Source organism: Helianthus annuus, chromosome 9, assembly GCF_002127325.2.
Source record: "Helianthus annuus cultivar XRQ/B chromosome 9, HanXRQr2.0-SUNRISE, whole genome shotgun sequence".
NCBI lineage: Eukaryota > Viridiplantae > Streptophyta > Magnoliopsida > Asterales > Asteraceae > Helianthus > Helianthus annuus.
Genome location: NC_035441.2, coordinates 62,238,140 through 62,261,078, shown reverse-complemented (window position 1 = coordinate 62,261,078; position 22,939 = coordinate 62,238,140). Strand labels below are relative to the sequence as shown.

Genomic DNA, 22,939 nt, shown 5'->3' with positions numbered 1-22,939 from the left:
GATAAAGGCAGACTTCCTACGCGGCTGGAATTAGTTAAAAGGAATGTTGGTTTGCCTAATACGAACTGTCCGATGTGTAACGTTGTCGATGAGGCTGTTTCTCATGTTCTCTTTGACTGTGGGTTCGCGTCTGGAGTATGGAGACAGGTCTGGAACTGGTGCCATTTGGATCCAGCTAGCTTCGGCTCTATTGAAGATGTTCTGCAATGTACGGCTATTGTTGCTGCAAACGGTAAGAAAATAGTCCGAGGGATCCTTGTGGTAACGTGCTGGGCGATATGGAAAGAACGTAATAAGGTTGTTTTCCACAATGCTGATCCGAAGGTGGTGGAAGTGGTGTCTTTGGTTAAATCGATGTCCTTTATTTGGTTAAAATATAGATCCAATTGTAGTAGGATTGATTGGCACGACTGGGTCAAATACCCATTGTATTTGTTGTAAATGGTGGTTTTGAGTGGTCCTTCTGTTGAGGGCCTCTCTGTGTTTTGAATGAAATTTTTGTTTCAAAAAAAAATGTAATTAGTGTTTAAAATACTAATGTACCCTCATTTTAGAGTTGTACCTTATGCATTAAGAAGAAAAAAAATTCTTTTTTTTTTTGGGTATTTTAAATTGTCCCCCCTTCATTCATTATAATATAGTACAGATGATAATAGTGATATCAACATATAGAGTGTAAACTGGACAAACGTGAAAAAGGTACTATTGCTTTAATCACTTGTACACTAATGTATCATCTACTTGTACATTTTAATCCGCACAACGATATTGACCAAGACAACTATCGAAACGTTGACAAAAATGAGTAGGTTATCATGGTACCTTTGGATTTTTTTAAAACATTAAAGTTTATAAGTTATGACACGAATATGTAAAAGAATTATAAGTTTGTTCTGGAGGGGGAAAAGTGTAACTAATTATTCATAATTTTGGTAAAACAAAGGGATTTAAGTGTAATAAGATGGGGACTAAAATATACTTAGTGTTTAAACTACCAATTTACCCTCATTTTAGGGATGTATTTATAAATGAAAGCGGGGGGAGATGTTTTTATTTTTTGGATATCTTAAAATGTCACTCACTCATGTATTGTAATATAGTATAGATACCTAGTTACCGCAAGTAGGGTGTAATCCAGGTTAATATTAGATAGCTTTTTTTGAATTAAGTTTGAATTTAAAATTGGAATTTTTTTTGGCTTAATTCAGTTTGCTCACTACTTATTATATATTTTTATAATATAATTCACTATTCAAAATTCCGTTTTTATTGGTCAAGTCTTGTTTATGTGATTTCCTTTTTTTTTCTCTCTCTCCAAGTTTAGTTTTTTAATTAATTTAAATTTGAATTGTTTGAATTAATGCAAATTGCTTGGAATCGGTTTTTTTAGCATCTTGTTCGAATTCACAATAACAAGATATTAAAAAAAACCGATTCAAAGCAATTTCCATTAATTCAAACAATTTAAATTAATTCGAAAAACTAAATTTGGAGTGAAAGAAGAAAAAAGGAAATCACATAATAAAAACGGAATTTTGAATAGTGAATTATAAAAATATATAATAAGCAGTGAGCAAACTGAATTAAGCCAAAAAAATTCCAATTTTAGATTCAAACTTAATTTCCATTCTTCAGGTCACCTATTTCAATTCTTCAAGTCACTAATTGGGAAGGTTATTATTTAATTAATGAACCACTATATTATTTATCACCTGCAATAACGGAAAAGTCAAATAATTAATAATAAATAATTTAAAAATTAAATAAGAAAGAGAAGAGAAAGTAGCCGTTTAATTCTTCGCATACGTTATCACTTTATTCAATCAGACCGTTGTGGTTTCACAATACTTGAACTCACCCTCTCACCAACACCTGTTTCAAACACACCCACCCCCACAAAAACACACAGTAACAATGGTGGCCAGAACCCCACCAAAGCTAAGGAAGAAGATGTTGGCCCCACTCGACCCAAATCAACTCAGGGAAACCCTCAACAAGGTACCGAGTTGACCCGGTTCAAAACCTCTGATGTTTCATTGTTTTTCGGGTTTTTTTATTGATTTTGTTCTGTGTTGTTGAAGGTGGAGAAATGTTTGAACCGGTTGCAAGAGCTCGAGTATGTTACGGGTGGGACGAAGGTGAAATCCGGTGCGAATGTTAGTCCGAGGGGTAACAGAGGGTACTTGAGAACTATCAGGTGAGTTGTTAATGACAAATTGATGAAATGGGTTAGGGATGAACATTTGGTACTGTGTACTGGTGCCGTACCCGTACCTATACCGAATTTTTTCGGTACTGGTACCCACTTTTTGGCATTTTTGATATCGGTACCAGTTCGATACGATACGGACCGGTAACAACCGAATTTTACTTTCAAATACCGGTATTTCAAATATAAGGAATTCCGGTACCCATATTTTCGGTATCGGTATCATGCTCATCCCCAAAATGGGTGTTTGACTTTAAGGTTTGAATATGATTTTGTTTTTTATTTTGGATTCAGAAATGGAAATGGTCAGAAAACCTCACCTGGAAAGTTACCCACACAAATTGGTAAGTTTGTTTTAGAGGTGTGCATGCGTAGGTTTTGGATTTAGGGGTGCGAATGGGTCGGTTTTCAAGAAAAAAAAACCTGAACCATAAGTTTCGGTTCAGTTTTTGGAACAAAATGTAGCCTAAACTGAACCGTAGTTTTTGATTTTCAGAAAGCAAAAACTGAACCATTTTTTGTAATTTTCGGTTTCAGTTTAGTTAATCGGTTTTAGAACAAAAACCGAACCATTATCGATGTTGATTGTTGGTTTTTTTTTTACGGTATGATTTTAATTTTTGAGTTTTGGTGATCATTTTAATGAAGGGGAATGGAAGAGAATGTCATTGCCGGCGATGATATTAGGCGAAACAATGGGCGAAATACTCCAAGCAAGCCGATTCGCAAAAGAAATCGTGGCGACCGCCAACACAGCCGACCCGAAAACTCCTGTGACGGATTCGCGGCGGAAGTCGAGGATAAACCCGGAAACCACTGAGCTTAGAGCGCGTCGAAAGAGGGAAAAACAGATCATCCGAGCCGAACCGCACTCCCCATTACTTCAAAGAACCAAATCGCGCATTAACTTCAAAGTTTCGGGCTCGCCCCCGAAACCAGAGCCCGAAAAAGAAAACCGCATGTTTTCAGCTAATCGGGTGTCCCCGAAGAACCGACCATGGGCCCGAAAAACCGTGATCTTCCCGAACCCAATGTTCAACTCGTCGTCAAATGCACATAACCAAAAGTTTTGTAGAACAAATTCACCCGTGATTCCTAGAAACCCGCCGATAACCCCGCATAAGTTCTTGATCAAGACACCGCCTGCAGCTGCACGAAAAGCGGCCCCATCCTCCTCCTCGGCCTCGGTTGTAAAGTTTCAAGTCAAGATAAGGAGTCCACCGGTTTCCCTATCTCCAACCCGACCCACCAAGAAGGCGGTGGGGGGATCACCGCCGAAGAAAGTATCAACGGCCGCCAAGCTCAGGCGGTCGTTTTCGCCATCGCGATTGGCGAGTAGATTGGTTTCGCCGTTGAAGAGTAGAAAATCATCAGTGCCAAAGAGTGTGGATGGTGGGATGATGATGATGAATATGAATATGAACATGATGAGTGGATTAAAACAAAGACCTGTATCAACACCTCGGAGGATTTAAGGTTTTTCAATTCGGAGGAGTTAAGGTTTCATTCTTTCAAATGATATTTTCCTAATGTCATTAATGTCATATGTGATGTTCTTCAAGGTACCTAACATTTGTGTATCATAAAACAGGAATGACACAGTTGAGGTGTTCATTTACTACATGTTATTAATTTTTGTTTATATAGTTCAAAACATTTGTACATTTATTAAAATAAAGTGTCATACATAACTCATCACTAGAGTCTATTTTTTCTCTACACGTTAGATAATGTTTTATCTTTTCACTTTTTACTAAAACAGGTAGTAGTCACCTTACACAGTTAACCACAACTTTTCTGTAATACGGTAAAAAGATCACTTCTCATTTTTAGAAGAATAGCAGTGTTGTGTTAACCACTAACTTTTCTCTAATACGGTAAAGATCACTTCTCACGTTTAGAAGAATTAATCACTCAATAATACGTGTAGAGTTTTTTTTTTTTTTTTTTTTTTTTTGGAGTTATGTAAAAGGCGGCGATGATATGGTCTAACCATGCATAGATATGGTGAAGGGAAAAAACATAAATGTTTGTTAGCGCGCAAAAGGGCGGCGATGATATAGTCTAACCATGCATCGACCTTGCTTGTCGGTAACTCTGTTTTGAATTTCCCCTACATTTTGTTATCCGTTTTAATAATTCAAATTGCTAAGGATACAAAGAACTAGAGTAATTATGTCAAAATCAAAGTAATTATTTTTACTCTGTAACTAATATTTAATAGTATATGATCTCACCTCTTTATCTCAAAACTAAAATACTGAAAGAAAGTTCCCCAACAGGATATTATTGCACTTTCATGACATGATTTACTAAACAGGATATCTATTTATTTTATACATTTATTATCTAAAAAATTTTATATAAAAACAAACGTATACCTTTGTAGACACAAGATTTGGGAGTCGATTTTGAGACCTCGTCAGGAGACTTAACGGATGAGTTTTAATTTGTTCCTATAATTTTGTTTTCTCGTCAGGCTCAGACTTAACGGATGAGTTTTAACGTTGCTTAGCAATTGAGATAAAATTTAGTAAAGACGTGATCTCATATATGCAAGTTAGTTAACCTTGTTACAGTGATTTAATTTTTTTTTAATAATAACAGTTCCGTAATATTAATCCACTATTGTTATTTCAACTGTTAAAAGAGTTCAGAAATTATAGTATAACTTGATTATATAAACTACTACCATTTATTTAAAATTAAAAAAAAAAAAAAAAAACATTTTTAAACTATACTTTCATTCCCTTTTTGCCACATTTGAAAAGGGGCAAAAATGACAAATGGATGAAACTTCAAGTGTGTTGTCTTGTAGGGAATGTGAAGATGAAGAGACAAGTTAAAAGGGTCAGTAAATCTGCATCTATATTCATTTAATGGAATTACTAAAATAACCGTGGTTCATGACCAAAATTCTCCATCTAAATCTGCATCACACTCGCGAACTCCCTTCACCCAGATTCAAACCCGCACATCCCGACAGCACCTCCTGCATTACATACCAAATTTAAACATGAAACCGCAGCCAAAGAAGCAAAACTTAAGCTCAGATTTACATATACATGCTATGACAACAAGATGATTACAATTAATTCAGCTTTTTGCCTACTGGATCGAAGAAAAGTCCACGTTTGACCTTTCAGTGTCAAATGAGTTTTTTTTTTATTTATAAATTATAACTCTGAGAACCCGTTACCAAAAAAATTCATGGGACCCGCCAAAATTAACCAACGAGAACAGATAAATTGGGCAGGCGCCCTTACATAACACCTTGACAAAAGGAATACTATATTCAGGTAGTGATCATATAACTTTCCTTTCAAAGAAGCTCAGTCTCATGTGAACTTATGAACAATGTTCATGGCTCAGGCTTGCGCTAGCAGGTTGTTGTTGACTCCGGTTTTCCAGATTCAAAAAAGGAAACAGCGACATTTTCTTTTTATGGGATGTTTTTAAGAATAAATTACTTATTTGGGCACACTATCATTACAAATATAAAGATGTTGTCCGATTGGGTCTATGTTTCTATCGGTTTAAGACACTTACAAAAAGTCAAAACTGTTTCGCTTACAACTGTTTAATTGACACAAAGAACATACCTGGTATTGTATTGAGCAATCGCCACACTCAGTCTTCTGTTTTTCGTAAAGTTTAGCTTGATCCAATGCGGTTTGACCCAATAACTGCTCATGCACAACCTAAAACACATGCATTTTTAATACTCGGATAAAAGGGGAAAACTAGATTGTGTTGAGCAAAACAATGGTTTGTGCCCAAAAAAAAACTGTCAGATGAAAAGACGTTACTTGTAGCAACTTCTCAACCGAGGTTTGATGCAAGAATTGACTAGCTCTGTCTTTTTCTTGGTTCAAACAGTTTTGGGCCTACAAAAGATAACCAAGAATATTTTGTTAACAGATCGATACGATGCACAAATGACACTGAAAATCTACTCGAGTGGATTTCCTGAATAAAAAAAGAAAAAAACCTTCATAAAAATATCAATAGGTGGGTAGTACAGAAGCCACTGTGGAAATAACCGATTGTAGTAATTTGCACTACTTGCTAGTATTGCTGTCTCAAAGTTGTCATAATAATGCATTTTCCCACTACCAATTTCAATAAACAAAGTTGAAACGTTCTTTAGCAAATCCCGGCAATCAGAGTTATCCTCACGGTCCTGATTGATCTGTATGCATACATATCAGCCAAATTATATCTCAACGGGTTGTGTTTTATCTCTAATAGGTCAAATTACGAAAATGTGGCTAAATTGGAAACTGGTCTAATGGGTTGGATGGGTCAAACAGGTTAATAGTTTAATTATATATAAAAGAGTAAATGCCATTTTTGTCCCTGAGGTTTGGCCAGTTTTGCGACTTTCGTTCAAAGGTTTGTTTTCCGCATCTTGCAATTTTCATCCGGCTCGTTAAATCCATCCTTTTTTCTCCATTAATTCAGGGGGTATTTTCGTCTTTTTGTTAACTTAAAGGGCAATTCAGTCTTTTTCACTTTATGTAACAAGACCAAATACCCCTGAAAAAGACTGAATTGCCCTTTAAGTTAACAAAAAATATGAAAATACCCCTAACTTTTTTTAGAACCACAAATTATCTACATCGACTCGTCACACTTCCCTATTGGAAGCTCGGTCCGACTAAGGCCAGACAGTCATTCATTACAACAGGGCCCACGCTGGCACAGAGAGTGACACGATGTTCAACTGGAGAAAACCCCACAAGACCACCAAGCCAGTTGAGTGCCCCCACCCAAAGTGTAGTGGGTGGGACTCGAACCCGGGCTCCTGGGGAAAAACCAGGATGCCTCAACCATGTTACCATAGCATCATTGGCGAAAATACCCCTAACTTAACGGAGAAAAATGGATCGAGTTAACACGCCGAATAAAAATTGCATGATTTCAAACCTTTTGGATCCAAATGCGAATAACAAATCTTTGGACGAAAGTCACAAAACTGGTCAAACCTAAGGAACAAAAATGGCATATTATTCTATACAAATGGATTGTGTGTGTTATAGTAAAGAACGAGCCGTTTAACTCAACCCGTTCAATCCACCATCTTGCCACCTTTAGTATTTGTCATGGTTTTAAGAACGTACTAGTGATATTGCTGCTTCCAAAATCTTGGGATACAATTCACTAAACACCTGACACAATTCAATGAAGGGGAATTTATTATAAACAGAAACGTAGAATTGTGTGGTGAAAAAAGCACAAAGAAGCATATTTACCAGGTCCCGGAAACAACAAATCGAGAGTTCGTTAAGAGAAGCAGTATTCCTATCCTCGGTAAAATGTCGATCAAGGTACAGGAAGAAACCTCCAAGAAATTTTGACATGACCTTGTATTTTGTCCACATGTTCCAAACTTCATATAGAAGAGTTATTTGTGATTTATCCTTTAGAGCTGGCATGACCTGACTTCATCGTGTTTGAGAAATATGTATGCTTGTTAAAAAGCGTATTATATGAAATAAATACTCCATGACAAGTTTCAAGTGTCATTAAATATAATGGTATAGACTCTTAAAAATATTAACTCGTAACAAAGAGACAGACCAGCTATACAATATGTATAATCGTGTATGTCTCACCCTTGAAGTAATGCTCTCTTCCAAAGCTTTCTTGAATATTTCATAGAGCTCTGCACAATACTCATAAGGAGGTTGCTGAACACACATATGATACACACAACTATCAAGAGTAAAGGATATACATACAACTGAAATTGCTGATGGTTTACTCGCACTAAGAGCATTCACATTCAATCCCTTATCCTCATTCCTATAATTACACTAAAAATCAATACTTTTTCAATTAAATAATACTTTTTATACATTTATTTTTTATGCATTTATCATTACCTTTTCTCTCTCCTCCACTCACAACCACTTTAAAAAAAATATTAAAAAATTAATAAGGGTTAACAGTGTCCTCCCAAATATATAGATGAACAGTAACATTTAATCTCTCCTCAACTCACAACCATTTCGTATAATATAAGGACTCCATTCACATATATATATATATATATAAGGGATTGAATGTGAATGCTCTAAAGTTTATCACCAAAAAAAGACGAAAATGGATAACCATCCAAGACGAAAACTGGTAAGAAATAATGTTTTCTAATCTATACTTTTAACCTGAAGTAACCTTTCAACTCACTTCTAAATACACTTATCACTGGAACAATAAAATTACTCTTCTAAAATTCTAACTGCATCAAAATAACATAGCATTAAGATTATAGTTCTATATAATCTAAAACCAGATTATGTTTGACACATGCTAGTCAAAGGCGCACAAAGCGCATGAATCAAGACGCTCAGTATCCGGTCAAAATCTGCAAATTCTGGCCAAATTCAGGTCTGAATAGCGAAAGCCGGTCTGAATCATCCCATTATGACCTATATTCAGACTAAAACTAGCCCTAAACTAGCCTAAACCCCCTAAAAATGGTTTGTTTATACTATGTGTCTTGCTTAAAAAAACTCGCTTGGGTGCGCCTAGCGCCTTCAACTACCTAGGCTGTGTACATATTTAAACCAATCATTTAGGCTTTTGCCTAATCTTCGGTTATCAAGTTTGGGTCAGAATGCAACAAGCATGACAGCAAAGAAGAACAGCATGTCATAAACTACTTCTCACCAGAACATATAGCTATATAACGAAAAAAACGATATCAAAGCGCTAAGCTTAACAAACAACAGAACAATCATTCGATATCAGAAGGATACTCGTAGAGTTTCATGTATTCCTCACAAGTGAACAACGAGCCGGTAGGGTATCCATCCAGTATCAACATAGCTTTTGAAATACCTTCTTGCAGTATACTCATTCCTTCTTCCAGCGTCAACTTTCTCTTCATCTTCAAATTCTAAAATCAGTAAAACAATAACTTGATTTACAAACAGATCAATCGAAAACACAAACAATCCACAAAAGCGCCTTCTCTAACAATTGGCCCAGATTCGGTAGATACAAACACAAGAAAACACATTTGATGTGAACACCAGACTAAACAAATAAAATTGAATACATAACAGTCTCTTCATACTATAACCTATAGTCTATACTGATTCTCCCACAACTCAAAACTCTATTCAAATAAACTTAACAAATAAATCCAAACATTTAAAAGAAACCAATTTATTTAAATCGTCTACTTTATCTCCTCCTTTTCCTCATCTTTATCTTCTCATATAAACCGATCAGAATTATCTGCCAACACCGACTCCATCTTTGGGATGAGAGATTTTAAACTGTATACCGCTGGTACTATAACTCACGAACATATATGGTACGTAATCGTTTTAAAATTTAGCTCAATTTAGGTATCGGTACTATATGGTAAGGTACCAGTCCGGGACTTTTAACGGTACTGTACCATATCAATACCGACTGAACATATACGATATGGTATTCGGTTATGGTTTTAGCTAAATTTTGGTATTTGTCCGGTACTAGTACTCATCTCGTTATTCACATCAAAATCCAGTTTATTAGCAACAACGGCATCCAGCAAACATACACGTACCAGTTTGTGCACTAGCGTGTCCGTGTGTTCTTGCTCAAATTATCGACTAATCCTAGGGTTTAAGCGATATTTTTCAATTTTCATCAAAATTCATAAATTTTGTAGCGTTGACGAAAATTTGCAACTTAACCGATAAATCTAAACATTTGAACTAAACAACTCATTCAAATCTTCTCATATAAACTGATCAGATTATCACCAACATTAGCCTCATCATTCAACCTAACAGATATTTAAACTAAACAATTTATTTAAATCTTCTACTTTTATCTCTCATATAAAACCGATCAGATTATCTCCTAACATTATGAGGATGTGAAATTTTGTACCGAGAACATATACCGGTTTAATATTTAGCTCAATTTCGGTATCGGTTACCATGCAGAACATTACCGGTTTGGGACTTTTAACAGTACCGTACCATACCGGTACCGACCTAACATATATGGTATCAAAATCCAGTTTATTAGCAACAACAACGGCATCCAGCAAACACACACGTAGCGGATCATACATTCGTAGTGAAATTATGAAGAAATTCTAGGGTTTTAGCGAAAGTTTTCATAAACATTGATGAATTTTGTGTTGTTGATCGTTAATATAGCAAAATCAGTGATGGTAGATGAGTTTCTAGGGTTTGGAGTGCTTACTTTTGAGTGATTGAAACTGGAAATTGAGGCTCGAAGATGAGAACGGCGTGTGTGGGAGTGAAATGAGGGTGTCGACCACTACGTTTCGCCTTCTTCAATTTTGCCTTTTTGTTCCTACTTGTAAAGAATGAAACGCTGCGTTTTGGTACTTGATGTGTTGTTGTTACCTCTTCTCCCTCCAAAACTAAATGTTTATAATATTGGCTACATTGTTTTGTATATAAAATAATATTTTTTATATGTGTCTTTACTAGTTTATTTCAAACTATTTAGGTTTATGAAATTTTTAAAGTTTGTTACTAACATACTTTCTTAAACCATGTGTAGTGGTGGAACAAAATAATGCCCCCACCATGATGCATTATTCGACACATGTCATCCCAATCAGCATGGGGCATTATTGCAAAAATGGTGTAGTAGGGCATTATTCCAATAACGCCCATATTATTTTTAATGCAAAAAAAAAAACAAACGAAATACACACTGCTGCTCCAAACCATTTTCAAAAGTTGTCAGAGACCATATGGGTAGCTCAAAAGTCATTGGTGGACAAAAGTGATTGTCAGAGACCACAAACCAAATTCAGCGTTTTAAATAAAACGCCAACAACAAATTTTTCCAAAAATAACGCCGGAAAACGCCGGCTGTAATGGGGGTGGGGGCATTTCCGGGCTTTTTTTTCAATTTTTTTTTTAAAACCACGCCCCACTACGGGTGGTCTTAGGCCCTGGGGTGTACTCTAACTTAATTGGTATTAAAGATGACATGGCAAGCCAACATGTCTTTCAAACCACTCCCTCCTCATGTTAAGGGATGTTAAAACCTTCATTAGTTAACATGTTAACATAGGCAAAAATGAATATGAATTAATGTCATTTATTATAATTGTTTATTTTAGCTAAGAAGTTAATGAAATGGTATTATTATTTATTTTGTAGTTAATTTAAATATTTAATATTAAAATAATTAAAAAATGGTGGGGTGAGGTAGAGTTAACAAGGTTAAACCATTTCTTTAGGATGATATGGAGTAAAAGGGAAACAAACGGGTGATGTGGCGCTTATATGGAGTTAAGAATGGTTAAAGTATACCTCATGGCCTTAGGGGAGTGGGGGTGGTAATCACTCATCACTCACAACATCCAATCAAGTTTCGCCATGTCATCAACCATTATTCCATCACTCACAACCTCTTTTTAGTGGCGGTGGTCATCATAGTGATGGAATTCCATCACTCACAACTTTTTTTTAATTTTTTTTAAATTATAAATTAACAATAAAACACTAAACTTATAAATTATAAATTTCATCTAAGGCATCTTCCAACCCCATTTTTCACATATCTTGCGTTTGCGTTGAAGTACGATCGACTTAAATGGTTCGTCGAGATTGTTGTGCGGTTGTAACAAGACGTTTAAATCACTATTTTTTTCGTTTTCGGGCAAGTGTCGAATATATGTCTCTTCACGTTTAAGTTTTAATAAATAATTGAACAGTTATATAAAAAAAAACCAGTCAATATTGAAAGAAAAGCTATTTATTATTCTTTTAGCTGGCCACCCTTTTCAAGCTCAATTACACATGCCACCTCAAGCACTGCCATGTTGTCAACATCACATGCACAATGATAGTTTTTGCCAGTTTTCCACGCGTGATATTTAACACGCGTTATAATGTTAACGCGTTATAATTTACGATGGCGGCGGTGCGCTAAAGTTTTTCACGAGCGATGTGGTACACATCACGTACCACCCTCAGTCCCCTTAAATAGGCATGACATATTTTTATAATGATAGGTTTTAATATTTTTATAACTAAATTGCATCAATGTTCTTAGATAATTTGCGATGGAGGTTGTGAAGTCATCGTTTAGTTGGCAATGACAAGAACGAGAGAAGCTAAGGGCTTGTGTGTTCCTGAGATGAGAAGTTTGTCTATTGATCGTTCGTAAAGGAAAGGATTCCTATGGAGAAGAAGAATAGAAGGGTTGTCGTTTTAGCGAAAGTGACTAGTTAAATAGCTTAGTAAGAGGCTGAGTAAACTGCCATTTTGGTCCCTGAGGTTTGGCGAGTTTTGCCACTTTGGTCCAAATTTCAAACATGTTGCCATTTTGGTCCCTGTAGTTTCGTTCTGTTGCCATTTTGGTCCAAATTTCAAATTTGACCAGATTTTTCAACTTAAAACCTGGTTTTTTGTCTTTATCCTCAAGGGCATTTTGGTCATTTTAGGTTTATTATAACCTAATATTGATCAACACCATTAATATATAAACCCCACCATCACTGAAGATCCATCTTCTCAAACAATCACCACCAAATTAAACCTCCATCTTCTCAAACAATCACCACCACCACTAAAGATCCACCACCACCACCGTCGCCCTCACCGCCTCAACCATCACCGCCGCCACCCCCGACACCCTCACCTCCTCCACCTTCACCTCCTCCTAAATCGGATTTACTGTTCTTGTGAATCACCTCTGTCAATCACCACCACCACTGAAGATCCACCACCACCACTGTCGCCCTCACCGCCTCCACCATCACCGCCGCCACCCCCGACACCCTCACCTCCTCCACCTTCACCTCCTCCTGAATCAGATTTATTGTTCTTATGAATCACCTCCGTCAATCACCACCACCACTGAAGATCCACCTCAGCTACGCCGCCGCCTTCATCTCCGTCGTCGATCTGACGGAACCCCTTCATCTCCGCGGTTTCTTCACTGCTGATTTAACAGGTTTGGTCACCGATTTGATTGTCGGAGATTTTGAAGCCATAGGGTTAGGACAATTTGCTTTGGCGGTGGAATTTTGTGGCTGCTTTGAGTTATGTGAGGATTTTTGAGGGTTTTGGGTTTGGGAGGGTTGGCGGCGGTGGGATAGTGGTGTTGGCGGCAGTGGAATGGTGGTGGTGGGGGTGGTGGTGGTGGTGGTGTGGTGGTGGTGGTGCTTGTTGTTGTTGTTCTGGCAGTCACATTATTGTTGTTCTGGCAGTGGCATTATTATTTATTAAATTTGAGTTATAATAAATCTAAATAACCAAAATACCCCTGAGGATAAAGACAAAATAGGGGGTTTAAGTTGGGGAATCTGGCCAAATTTGAAATTTGGACCAAAATGGCAACAAAAACGAAACCACAGGGCCCTAGATGCAAAAAGTTTGAGATTTGGAGCAGGCGATGAGCACGGCACCCAGATCACCATTGAGGGCCAGGTGGTTCCACAGGCAACTAAGTTCAAGTATCTAGGATCGTTTGTTATGAGCAATGGAGAGATAGACAGTGACGTAGCTCACCGTATCCAGGCTGGATGGTGTAGGTGGAGAGCAGCCACAGGGGTGTTGTGCGACAAGAGGTTCCCTGATAAATTAAAAGGGAAATTTTATAGGGTTGCAATTAGACCCTCTATGTTATATGGAACAGATTGTTGGGCCATCAAGAAAATCCATGCACGAAAGCTAGAGGTAGCAGAGATGAGGATGCTAAGATGGATGTGTGGGCACACTAGGTTGGACAGGATAAGAAATGAGGTTTTTAGGGAAAAATTAGGAGTTGCTAGTATTTCAGATAAGATAAGGGAGGGGAGACTGAGATAGTTTGGGCATGTCAGGAGGAGCCAGACGACAGACCCGGTTAGAATAGTTGAAACACTCGCGGTAGATGGAAGGAGGAGTAGAGGCAGACCGAAAATGACGTGGGATGAGCGGATTAGGCAAGATTTGCTAGATTTGCACCTCTTTGAGGACATGGTCGAGGACAGAACTTCGTGGAGACGTAGGATTAAGGTTAAAGATTTTTAGGAGTTTGGCCTGGTTTTTAGCTTAGGTTCCTATCTTATGAATTCATTTTTTTCAGTTTCTATGAGGTGTGATATAGTTATATATATATATATATATATATAGGTTTTCACCTTTTCTCGGTGTCGTAGTTTTACTAACAAGCACTTACTTATTTATCCGTTTATTATTATTATTTTTATTTCTATCTTTTGTAGTAGTGGCGTGCTTATATATGTTTTTTAGAAGCTTATGTCTTGGTTATGGTTTTTGGAGCCGGGGGTCTCAATGGAAGCAGCCTTCTATCCCTTGGGATAGAGGTTAGGCGTGCCTACATCCTACCCTCTCCAGACCCTATCAATAGCTTCGCTATATGTGGGATTATACTGGGTATGGTTGTTGTTGTACTAAAGTGGCAAAACTGGCCAAACCTCAAGGACCAAAATGACAGTTTACTCTATTTGTACTACATTTTCAAAATATAGTGAAAAAATATAAAGAACTTAGCTGTTTGAGAGCTCCATCAAAATCTCTTAACCAGAGATTAATATTAATAATTGTACATTAGTTCTCAATCTATTATGAATGTTGTAGATCTTTACTTCCAATCCTAAAACTATCACCCTCCTTTTTCTCTCCCACTTTGTTTCCTTTCCTCCCATTTCAGAAACTCACAAACTTAGACTATGGGGTATGGGGCTTGGGTTGGGGCGTGGGTTGGCTGAAAACGTCCAAGCCACACCCCGGGGGCTTGGGTTGGGGCGTGGCCCAAGGGGCGGGAGTTTGAAGCCGGGCGTGGAGCCAGCTAGCGATCCTATGTGGCGGGCTCCTATTCGCTTTGTTGGCCATGTCCTATTTGTTTTTTTTTAATAAACTGCCAAGCCATGCCCCAACCCAAGCCCCGCCATACCCCACGGACACGTCACTCACCAGTGGGGGGGCTCGAACTCCACGTGTCAACTCATGCCCCCAACCCAAGCCCCACCATACCCCACGGTCTTAACTTGCGAAATCGACAATATATACTTTCAATTGATTCATCCACACTCCATCAGAGTGTGATTCATTCAAATGTTGTATATGTTTGATGCATCTCGGCAAGTTTTGTTATAAAACATTTGAATGTTGCTATATACTTGATTTTGTTCTAACATTTGTTTTATTAGTGTCATTTTCATGTTTGTTGGGTAACCCGGCCTGATTAAACTGGTTAGGATTTACCCGAAAATAAAAATTAGATATAGTCAAACTTCAATAAAAACTTATAAGAAACCGATTTTAGAAAAAAAAAATAATAATAATAAGACGAATTAGTTAATAGTTAAGATTTAAATGGAAGAAAGAGGAGAAATAATAAAAAAGAGTAAAACCCATGGCATTATAGCCTAGTGGTATCTTGGTGGTGGGATAAGGCTTATGACCATTAGGTCATGAGTTGGATTCCCACAAAGGGGGTTTTCCCAGATTTATTGGGTTTCCTCCTGAATTGGTGTATAGGCATTATTGCCTAGTGGAGATGGATATGATCGGGTGGTTCTGCTGGTGGCACGATGATACTCCAGTGGTCCGTCAGTGATCCAAATTTGCCGTTCAAAAAAAAAAAAAATAAAAAATAAAAAAGAGTAAATTGCCAAAATCCTCCTTAAGGTTTAAGCATATTTGCATGTTTCATCCAAAACAACTTTTTTGTTTATTGTAGTTCTTAACCTTTTTTTTTCATTTTCATCCTTAAGGTTGGCAATTTATTGTGACTTTCATCCCAAGAAAAATGCCCTCAAAGATGAAAATGACAGGATTTCAAACTTTTTGGATGAAAATGTGACACATTAAGGACGAAAGTCACAAAAATGGACAAACCTTAGTGACGAAATGACATTTTACTAAAAAAAATAATATATAGGTCATGGTCCGTATGGATGGAGAATGAGTTGCCGGAGGTTTTTAGTAATAATAAGAGTTAAATCAAAAAGCAGGTGCTTTTTAGTTAGGATTATAGAGGTGGATATTGAGAGTTTGGATTGTTTTTAAGTTGAAAGTTTTGTAATGGTTGCCCGTTTTGGTCCGTTGACTAATTTGAGATGACCAAATGAACCCATACATAACTTTATACATAGAAAACACATGTAGTGTCAAGTTTCAAAAGTGGAACCAAAGATGATGGGAGTTGAAACATCTTTCCTTTGTCCATAAGCCAAGTCACCATATGTGAAGAGAAACCTCCATACTGTGTTTGATCATCCCACAAATCCAAAGAGATTTACATCATTAATCGACTTGCATGCCCTTGCCTTTGTCCATATGAGATGCCGGATTGGACCTCATTATGTGTTCGCACCTCCTAAAGAAAATCACGCGCATAATAAATAGCAGACAAGGTGACAACTAAGCTAATCGTCATACTTGAAGTTTGAAACTAACCTCTCTAAAGACTCCACGGAGAATTTAACAAATTCGGGCCAGAGTAAGGGGTCAATATTATTGGGAGATGAATAATGTTGAGGAGAGTGATCATTCAACCACTGCTCAGCTTTACCGCATTCATTGTTGACCTGCCAGCACGCGAGAGACTGATATCTTAACTCGCTAATACTCAAACGAGTTGCAACTTGGTTCTATAAGTACTAATTTATGAACAGGGATGAAATATAAAATATATATATATATTTAATACCTCCTCTTTCAAGCCAGGGGGCAGCGAATCAGCAATCGAACGATAATCTGCAATACATGTTAGCAGATGTTCCGTCGCTTGCGCTCTAGCATTTGGATCCTAATGAAACGTTTACCTTGTTATATGCATTCATTCTCTTAGATAAAGATATGTATAGTTTAACTCATCATCATCATCATCATACTCAGTAAATCCCACCAATAGCAAAGCTAAGGTATGGTCTGAGGAGGGTAAGATGTAGACACCCTTACCTCTACCCCGTAGGAACAGAGAGGCTGCTTCCAGTGAGACCCCCGGCTCGATAGTAGTTTTGCATCAAGCCTTGGACATAAGGCACATAACACTCAGCAATTGAGACAACTGCCGATTAGTGCATGTACCCCCTTGTCTTTAGGCTATCAACACCTATGGTATATTCTAGATAGCTGATTACCCTAATGAAACGTTTACCTTGTTACGAGTGTTGTAGACAAAATTCCCGGCGGTGTTTCTTTGTTCTTTAGCATGCTCAGCCTTTATATCCTGCTCTGCCAGCATCTGTTCTCTATTTTGAGCTTCAGCTAGCTCTTCTTTTGTCATTGACACATAGAGATTGTCAATTATAACATTACTCGCCAAAACCTTTTCTGTGGGAGAAAAAAAACTCCTAGCACCTAGATCTTCTAAAAGCTGAAGCCGAAAACACAATTGAGATCAGTATCATATTGCTTTAAGCCATTTGGGTAAGAAGCGGTACTTACCGACGCAGATTCAATTTCAAAAATTCCATGATCGTTAAGCTTCACTCTAAGTTCTGTCTTCACCTTTTGATCTGCAATATAAGGTAGACCGATCTAAAAGAAACATTATAAGTTAGAAGGATAAGTATATGAAGAGTATAGAGAGGGTAAGTCCTGAGATACTTACCATGAACTGACCAACTTCAACTGGAAAGTCCATCTTGTTAGTGTAGATGACTTCAATACATTGTGGTATTCCTGGATACTGAATCACGCGGTCACTTGGAAATGGGCTGCCTTTTGGAAAGAGCGTAAAATCTTGTTGTGTTTTGTTTACGCCTTCGACTAGAATGAATCCTAGTGTGTAAGGAAATAAATCCTGAACCTGATACCATAAAAAAGCTTAAGAATAGATACTCACATCAAGTTTTGTCTTTGCAAAAACAAAAGTATATATCGGCTACTTGTTGAAAATCAGGAAACCTCTTCAACAACATAATGGCATGGTCAACCTTCATTTCCGATTCGGATTGACCCACCCAGGTCCGGTTTATAGTCCACAATACACCAGATTTTTAAGTTACATGGTTTCTCGTATACATTCAACACTTTCCAATCTAAATTTTACGAGTTAATTAAATTTTTAGGTACACATAAATCAATCTGTATACATAGAGTTGCAAACGAACCAAACATTCGGCGAACAGTTCGTGAACCGTTCGGCGGGAAGTTCGTTTGTGTTCGTTCGTTTATTAAACAAACGAACACGAACAAGATATTTCGTTCGTTTAGTTTAGTTAAATGAACAAACATGAACAGAGGTTGTGTTCGTCCATTTATGTTCGTGAATGTTTGGTAACGTTTTCGCTTGTGTTCGATAGTTCATTAGTGTTTTTAGTTTTTAAATTTATTTAAATACTTCAAAATTCTGACAAATTAAATATCTAATAAGTGTCAGTGTATTATATATTCCGTTCATGAACGATTGTTTGTATTCATTTGTTTCCATTTGTGTTCATGAATTAGTTTGTGCTCATTTGTGTTCGTCAACGTTTGTTTTTGTACGTTGCCTAAAATTAACAAACAAACACAAACGAACACGAACAAGTTCATTTCCTTAACAAACGAACACGAACATAAAATCTCGTTCGATAAGTGTTCGTGAACGGTTCGCGAACACATATATTTGTTAACAAACGAACACGAACAAGGTCTTGTTCGTGTTCGTTCGGTTCGTTTGCAGCCCTATACAGTATACATATACACTGAAGACTTGTAAAAAGTAGTGGAGACGTATGAACCTTATAATATCTTAATTGGTGATTTGGCCGGCTAAGCATTGCACATTGAAGTGCACATCCTCTAGCAACACATTCGCTAACGTTCGGTATTCTCCTTGGTTCTTTCCATAAAACGGAAGTTAGTTTTTTTGAAATCGCTGGTATGTGAGATGCAGAACCCGAAAGCTCAATAGCGTATATCTTATCAACACTTAGGCCAGACTCCTTTACAGCGTTAATACAAGGAGCGGTAATGCTTTCTAGCAACTCCAATGACAATATCTCAAACTCTTCCCTTGTTATGAGTCCGCTAACATCTGTGTCACCTACTAAACCTCTAATACTAAGTCGTGCTTCTGCATTTTCACTCAAAACTTTCTTTAACTTCTCACACGACGCTCTAAGTCTCGTAAACGAATGAGCACTCGAGCAAGCATCGATATTGTATGCTTCTTTAAACTTTGATGCAAAATGTTTAAACAAAACGTCATCAAAATCTCGACCGCCCAAGTTGTCATCAAAAGAATGTGACAGTACTTTCATTTTCCCGGTTTCAAAAGCCACAACCGACACCTGAGTGTCGCAGTGCCCGATGTTGACAAATACAACAGTAGTTGGTCCTGATCTAGGGAAGTCGGTCTTCTTCACACCGTAACCTAACGCAATGGCAGTACACTCATGGATCAACCTCAAAGGTCTTAAACCAGCGATAGATGCAGCGTCAAGGTACTCGCGCCTCTGCAGGTCCGTAAAATACGACGGAATCCCAATCACACAGTCGTTGATAGGGGAATCAAGGTTTATCTCAGCTATTTGCTTCAAATGCGCAAACAACATCCCCAAAATCTCCACCGGCGTGAATAACCATAGCTTGTTCAAGTAGTTAACATGAATCAAAACGCCACCCAAAGGGCTCTCGCTAGTCTTGAAAGGTAAGAACCTAAGATCATTCTGCACACTCGGTTCCTTATACTTCCTGCCAACTAACCTCTTAACCTGAGAAATCGCTAATTCCGGATTGTTGTTATCAAATGCAGCCGCTGCAGAACCGAAATACCTTTGATTTTCGCTAAATGACACCACCGCGGGCGTCTCACGCTTCAACCCATAATTCAACAGTACATCAACTCCACCATGCTTTTCAGCAGCAATAACGCAGCTCTCGGTCCCGATATCAAACCCGATCGCACTCATTCTCGCAAAAACACCAGTATCCTTTACTCTTACAGATTCAACTTACCTGTCAAAAACCTTAGAAGATAAGTAACTAGCAATCAATATGAAATTAACAATCTCTCTCAACTGACAAATACAAAACATATGGGACTAGTATACCTGACCGGTATACCCGAAAAATATGGGACGGTTATGGGATTAATTTTCGCGGGTATGGAATTAGGTTAAGACAACTTAGTCTGGACAGATCTTGGCTTTGGCTAGGGCCGCCGTTTAGGCGGTGTGTCACTCAAAAAAAAAGTCATTGTTCAAAAAGAAAAAAGTTGATACCAGGCCAAATTACCCAAAACTACATACCCTTTTACCCAAACTATATGCCCGGTCATATGCCCGAATCTTTTTTTCTAATTGACAACCACAAGGACTTGATTGGCTGCTTTTTTTCACACGAGGGTTGTATGTGTGATTGGGTGTAAACCCAGGGACTAAAACTATACTTTACTATACAACAATACAGAAATGTATTTGGAAATCCCAATCGGAAGCCGGGGTATGGAACACGATTTTGGAACCGGCCAAAACCCCGCCCATTGCCATCCTTTATTTATGATGAATCGGAAGGAATTCATTCTCGAAAAAAGAAAAGACGAGTATAATACTCGTTACATATTCAACTTATGTGTCAAAAACCGTAAAAGATATTTATTAAAAGTAACTGGCAGTCAATATGAAATCAACGATACTTGCATTAGAATCACGTGTAGACTAAGAATGTATACCGAGAACTGGTGAAGAAGATGAGCGAATTAGTAACCCTAACCCTAGATCTTTCTGCACGCACAACAGACTTTTTAACAAGCTCCTTTGAGTGTGTGTATAGCTTTAGACTACAAGCGTGGCAAAAATCTTTGCATCTTGTCAAATGTCAATGGACGTTTGCTTTTTCAAAAGTTTGTAGTTTTTTAAGTATTCTAATGGTCGTTTGCTTTTCCAAAAGTTGTCGTTTTTTAAGTATTCTAGTTATATATTAGTAGCTTAATTATATGTAATTTTTACGGCAAATCACTTTATCTATACTATATTATAGGGGTATTTTAAGATACCCAAAAAATAAGAACTTTTCACTCCCTTTATTTATAGAAAGACTCCTAAAATGAGAGTAGTTTGGTCTTTTAAACACTATTTATTTTTTAGCACCTAAACTTATTACACTTAGATCCCTGAGCTTTTAACAAAATTATAGATAATTAGTTACAATTCACCCCTCCACAACAAACTTATAATTTTTTACGTATTCATGACATATCTTATAAACTATACTGTTTAAAAAAATCAAAAAATAGCATGACGACCTACACATTTTTGTCGACGTTTCGGTAGTTGTTTTGTTCAATATCGACGCATGGATTAAAAGGTACAAGTCGATAATGCTTTAATGTACAAGTAGTTAATACTTGTGATCTAATGCGCCTAATCTAAAAAGATAGGTTCCATCTATGCAAACAAAAACAAAAAGAACTAAAAGTATCGTAACATAAAATGTAACATAAAATGAAGATATTATGTGTCACATTTAATTTTATTAAAATTGCCTAACATCTATACTTAAATATATCTTATAAAAACTTAAAACTAACCATAACAAACTTCCTAAATAAAAGGTTGGCAAATCTGAAATTAAACCCTAATGTACTTCTATAGTTACTACTATAAATACATAGCATGACACCCCTATATCTATAGCTAAACAAAGTTTAAAAAAATGGATCCAGTTTTGAATTCAATTGTTGCGAAAAACCAAGTATGTAAGATTGAAAATTCTAAGGTCAGTTCTGTTATATCGCAGCAGTGAATAATTGTTTTCTTTTATTTACTTTTATGTGAATGTTAACTTATTTGATTTTTCAGATTCAGTTGCATGATGAACATGCCAAATTAAACAACCCAGTTGTCGAACAAGCTTCTAAGGTATTGATTTTTAAGTATTATTTTTGTGTATATCTTTCATATTAACATGTTCGTTATGTTATTATATGTGTGTTTTATTGCAGGATGATGGTGATAAAAGTGTTAATATTATTTCTTATGGTGCAATGTTTAGTCCATACAAGTGTAATTTTCAACGTGAATTTAGTGAAGATGTAATTTTAAGGTTTATTTAATCTTTTTTTTAACTTTTGTATTCAATTTTTGTCCTTTTTAAGGATCAGAAATTTAATACTCAAATGAAGAGATCCAGGAGACTCTCTGAATGGAAATGGAGTGAGGTTATTAATTTAGATGATTCCGAGGACAATGACAAAGAAGAGGAATTAGAAGATACTGTTGATTCAAGCATAAACCAGAAAACCCGATTAAAAATACCTTGAGTGTCAATTCAGAAGTGAAACAGATTTCATGTTGTTTAATATGAAATCTATCAAGTGTTTTTATGTTTTTTTTTTATTTTCAGTTGTTATGTTTGATCTAGACGTATGAATAAAGTTATTTTATATTTGAAATTTATTTTTGGTGTTAATATAATGTAGTTATTTACCATATTAATAAAGTTCAATTTACAACTCAGCTGAACTTATATAAGTTAATATTCCTAAAGTTGCAATAAATAGATATTGTAGTTAGATATAGTCAAGCTGAAATTATAAAATATTGCATTTATTCTTGGATATTAATCTAATAATTTGTATTTCTTAATTAAAAAAATAATAAAGTAATAAACTTTGAAGCTAAACTACAAAACTGAACTCATTACGATATGTTAATAAAGATATAAACTCTTAACATCCTATTTTTTTATAAAAACTGTTTTTAAAATTTTATAAATATATAAATTTTTTATATATATAAAAACGAAATTTAACAATTAAAGTTAAAGATGTAAAATGTACTTACGA

At 36.6% G+C, this 22,939-nt stretch overlaps 3 protein-coding genes across 6 annotated transcripts; 1 reads left to right on the top strand and 2 right to left on the bottom strand.

Moving 5' to 3' along the window:
* The first annotated feature begins 1,766 nt into the window (after positions 1-1,766).
* Positions 1,767-3,855, top strand: LOC110877818 (microtubule-binding protein TANGLED). Its single transcript, XM_022126031.2, has 4 exons — positions 1,767-1,998; positions 2,082-2,197; positions 2,504-2,553; positions 2,858-3,855. The coding sequence occupies exons 1-4, from the start codon at positions 1,915-1,917 to the stop codon at positions 3,682-3,684; spliced, it is 1,077 nt and encodes a 358-aa protein (XP_021981723.1). The 5' UTR covers positions 1,767-1,914; the 3' UTR covers positions 3,685-3,855.
* Positions 3,856-4,932: 1,077 nt separating this feature from the next.
* LOC110877819 (cullin-1) lies at positions 4,933-10,579 on the bottom strand. 4 transcript variants are annotated; one of them, XM_035977410.1, is made up of 9 exons: positions 10,424-10,579; positions 8,974-9,113; positions 7,793-7,927; positions 7,465-7,654; positions 7,333-7,380; positions 6,201-6,401; positions 6,019-6,096; positions 5,812-5,910; positions 4,933-5,201 (listed from the first exon to the last, which is right to left on the bottom strand). In XM_035977410.1, exons 2-9 carry the CDS (start codon positions 9,102-9,104, stop codon positions 5,145-5,147), a joined length of 939 nt encoding a protein of 312 aa, XP_035833303.1. In that variant the 5' UTR covers positions 9,105-9,113; positions 10,424-10,579; the 3' UTR covers positions 4,933-5,144. The 4 variants fall into 4 exon arrangements, with proteins under 4 accessions (XP_035833303.1, XP_035833305.1, XP_035833306.1 ...); XM_035977412.1 differs by having other exon boundaries at positions 7,802-7,927; XM_035977413.1 differs by having other exon boundaries at positions 7,465-7,650; positions 7,828-7,927.
* A 5,625-nt stretch (positions 10,580-16,204) lies between these two features.
* Positions 16,205-21,025, bottom strand: LOC110877820 (heat shock 70 kDa protein 16). The gene is made up of 8 exons (XM_022126033.2): positions 20,825-21,025; positions 18,891-20,109; positions 17,777-17,974; positions 17,611-17,703; positions 17,321-17,539; positions 16,871-16,969; positions 16,618-16,748; positions 16,205-16,537 (listed from the first exon to the last, which is right to left on the bottom strand). Exons 2-8 carry the CDS (start codon positions 20,061-20,063, stop codon positions 16,465-16,467), a joined length of 1,986 nt encoding a protein of 661 aa, XP_021981725.1. The 5' UTR covers positions 20,064-20,109; positions 20,825-21,025; the 3' UTR covers positions 16,205-16,464.
* Between the last annotated feature and the right edge of the window lie 1,914 nt (positions 21,026-22,939).

Coding starts and splice junctions, on each gene's coding strand:
- LOC110877818 (XM_022126031.2), top strand. CDS start 1,915: ATGGTGGCCAGAACCCCACCAAAGCTAAGGAAGAAGATGTTGGCCCCA. Junction 1,999..2,081: donor TCAGGGAAACCCTCAACAAG/GTACCGAGTTGA, acceptor GTGTTGTTGAAG/GTGGAGAAATGTTTGAACCG. Junction 2,198..2,503: donor GGGTACTTGAGAACTATCAG/GTGAGTTGTTAA, acceptor TTTTGGATTCAG/AAATGGAAATGGTCAGAAAA.
- LOC110877819 (XM_035977410.1), bottom strand. CDS start 9,104: ATGAAGAGAAAGTTGACGCTGGAAGAAGGAATGAGTATACTGCAAGAA. Junction 5,911..6,018: donor CGGTTGAGAAGTTGCTACAA/GTAACGTCTTTT, acceptor CATGTGTTTTAG/GTTGTGCATGAGCAGTTATT. Junction 5,202..5,811: donor ATTGCTCAATACAATACCAG/GTATGTTCTTTG, acceptor TATGTAATGCAG/GAGGTGCTGTCGGGATGTGC.
- LOC110877820 (XM_022126033.2), bottom strand. CDS start 20,063: ATGAGTGCGATCGGGTTTGATATCGGGACCGAGAGCTGCGTTATTGCT. Junction 17,540..17,610: donor TTGAAATTGAATCTGCGTCG/GTAAGTACCGCT, acceptor TTTCGGCTTCAG/CTTTTAGAAGATCTAGGTGC. Junction 16,538..16,617: donor TCCGTGGAGTCTTTAGAGAG/GTTAGTTTCAAA, acceptor GATTTTCTTTAG/GAGGTGCGAACACATAATGA.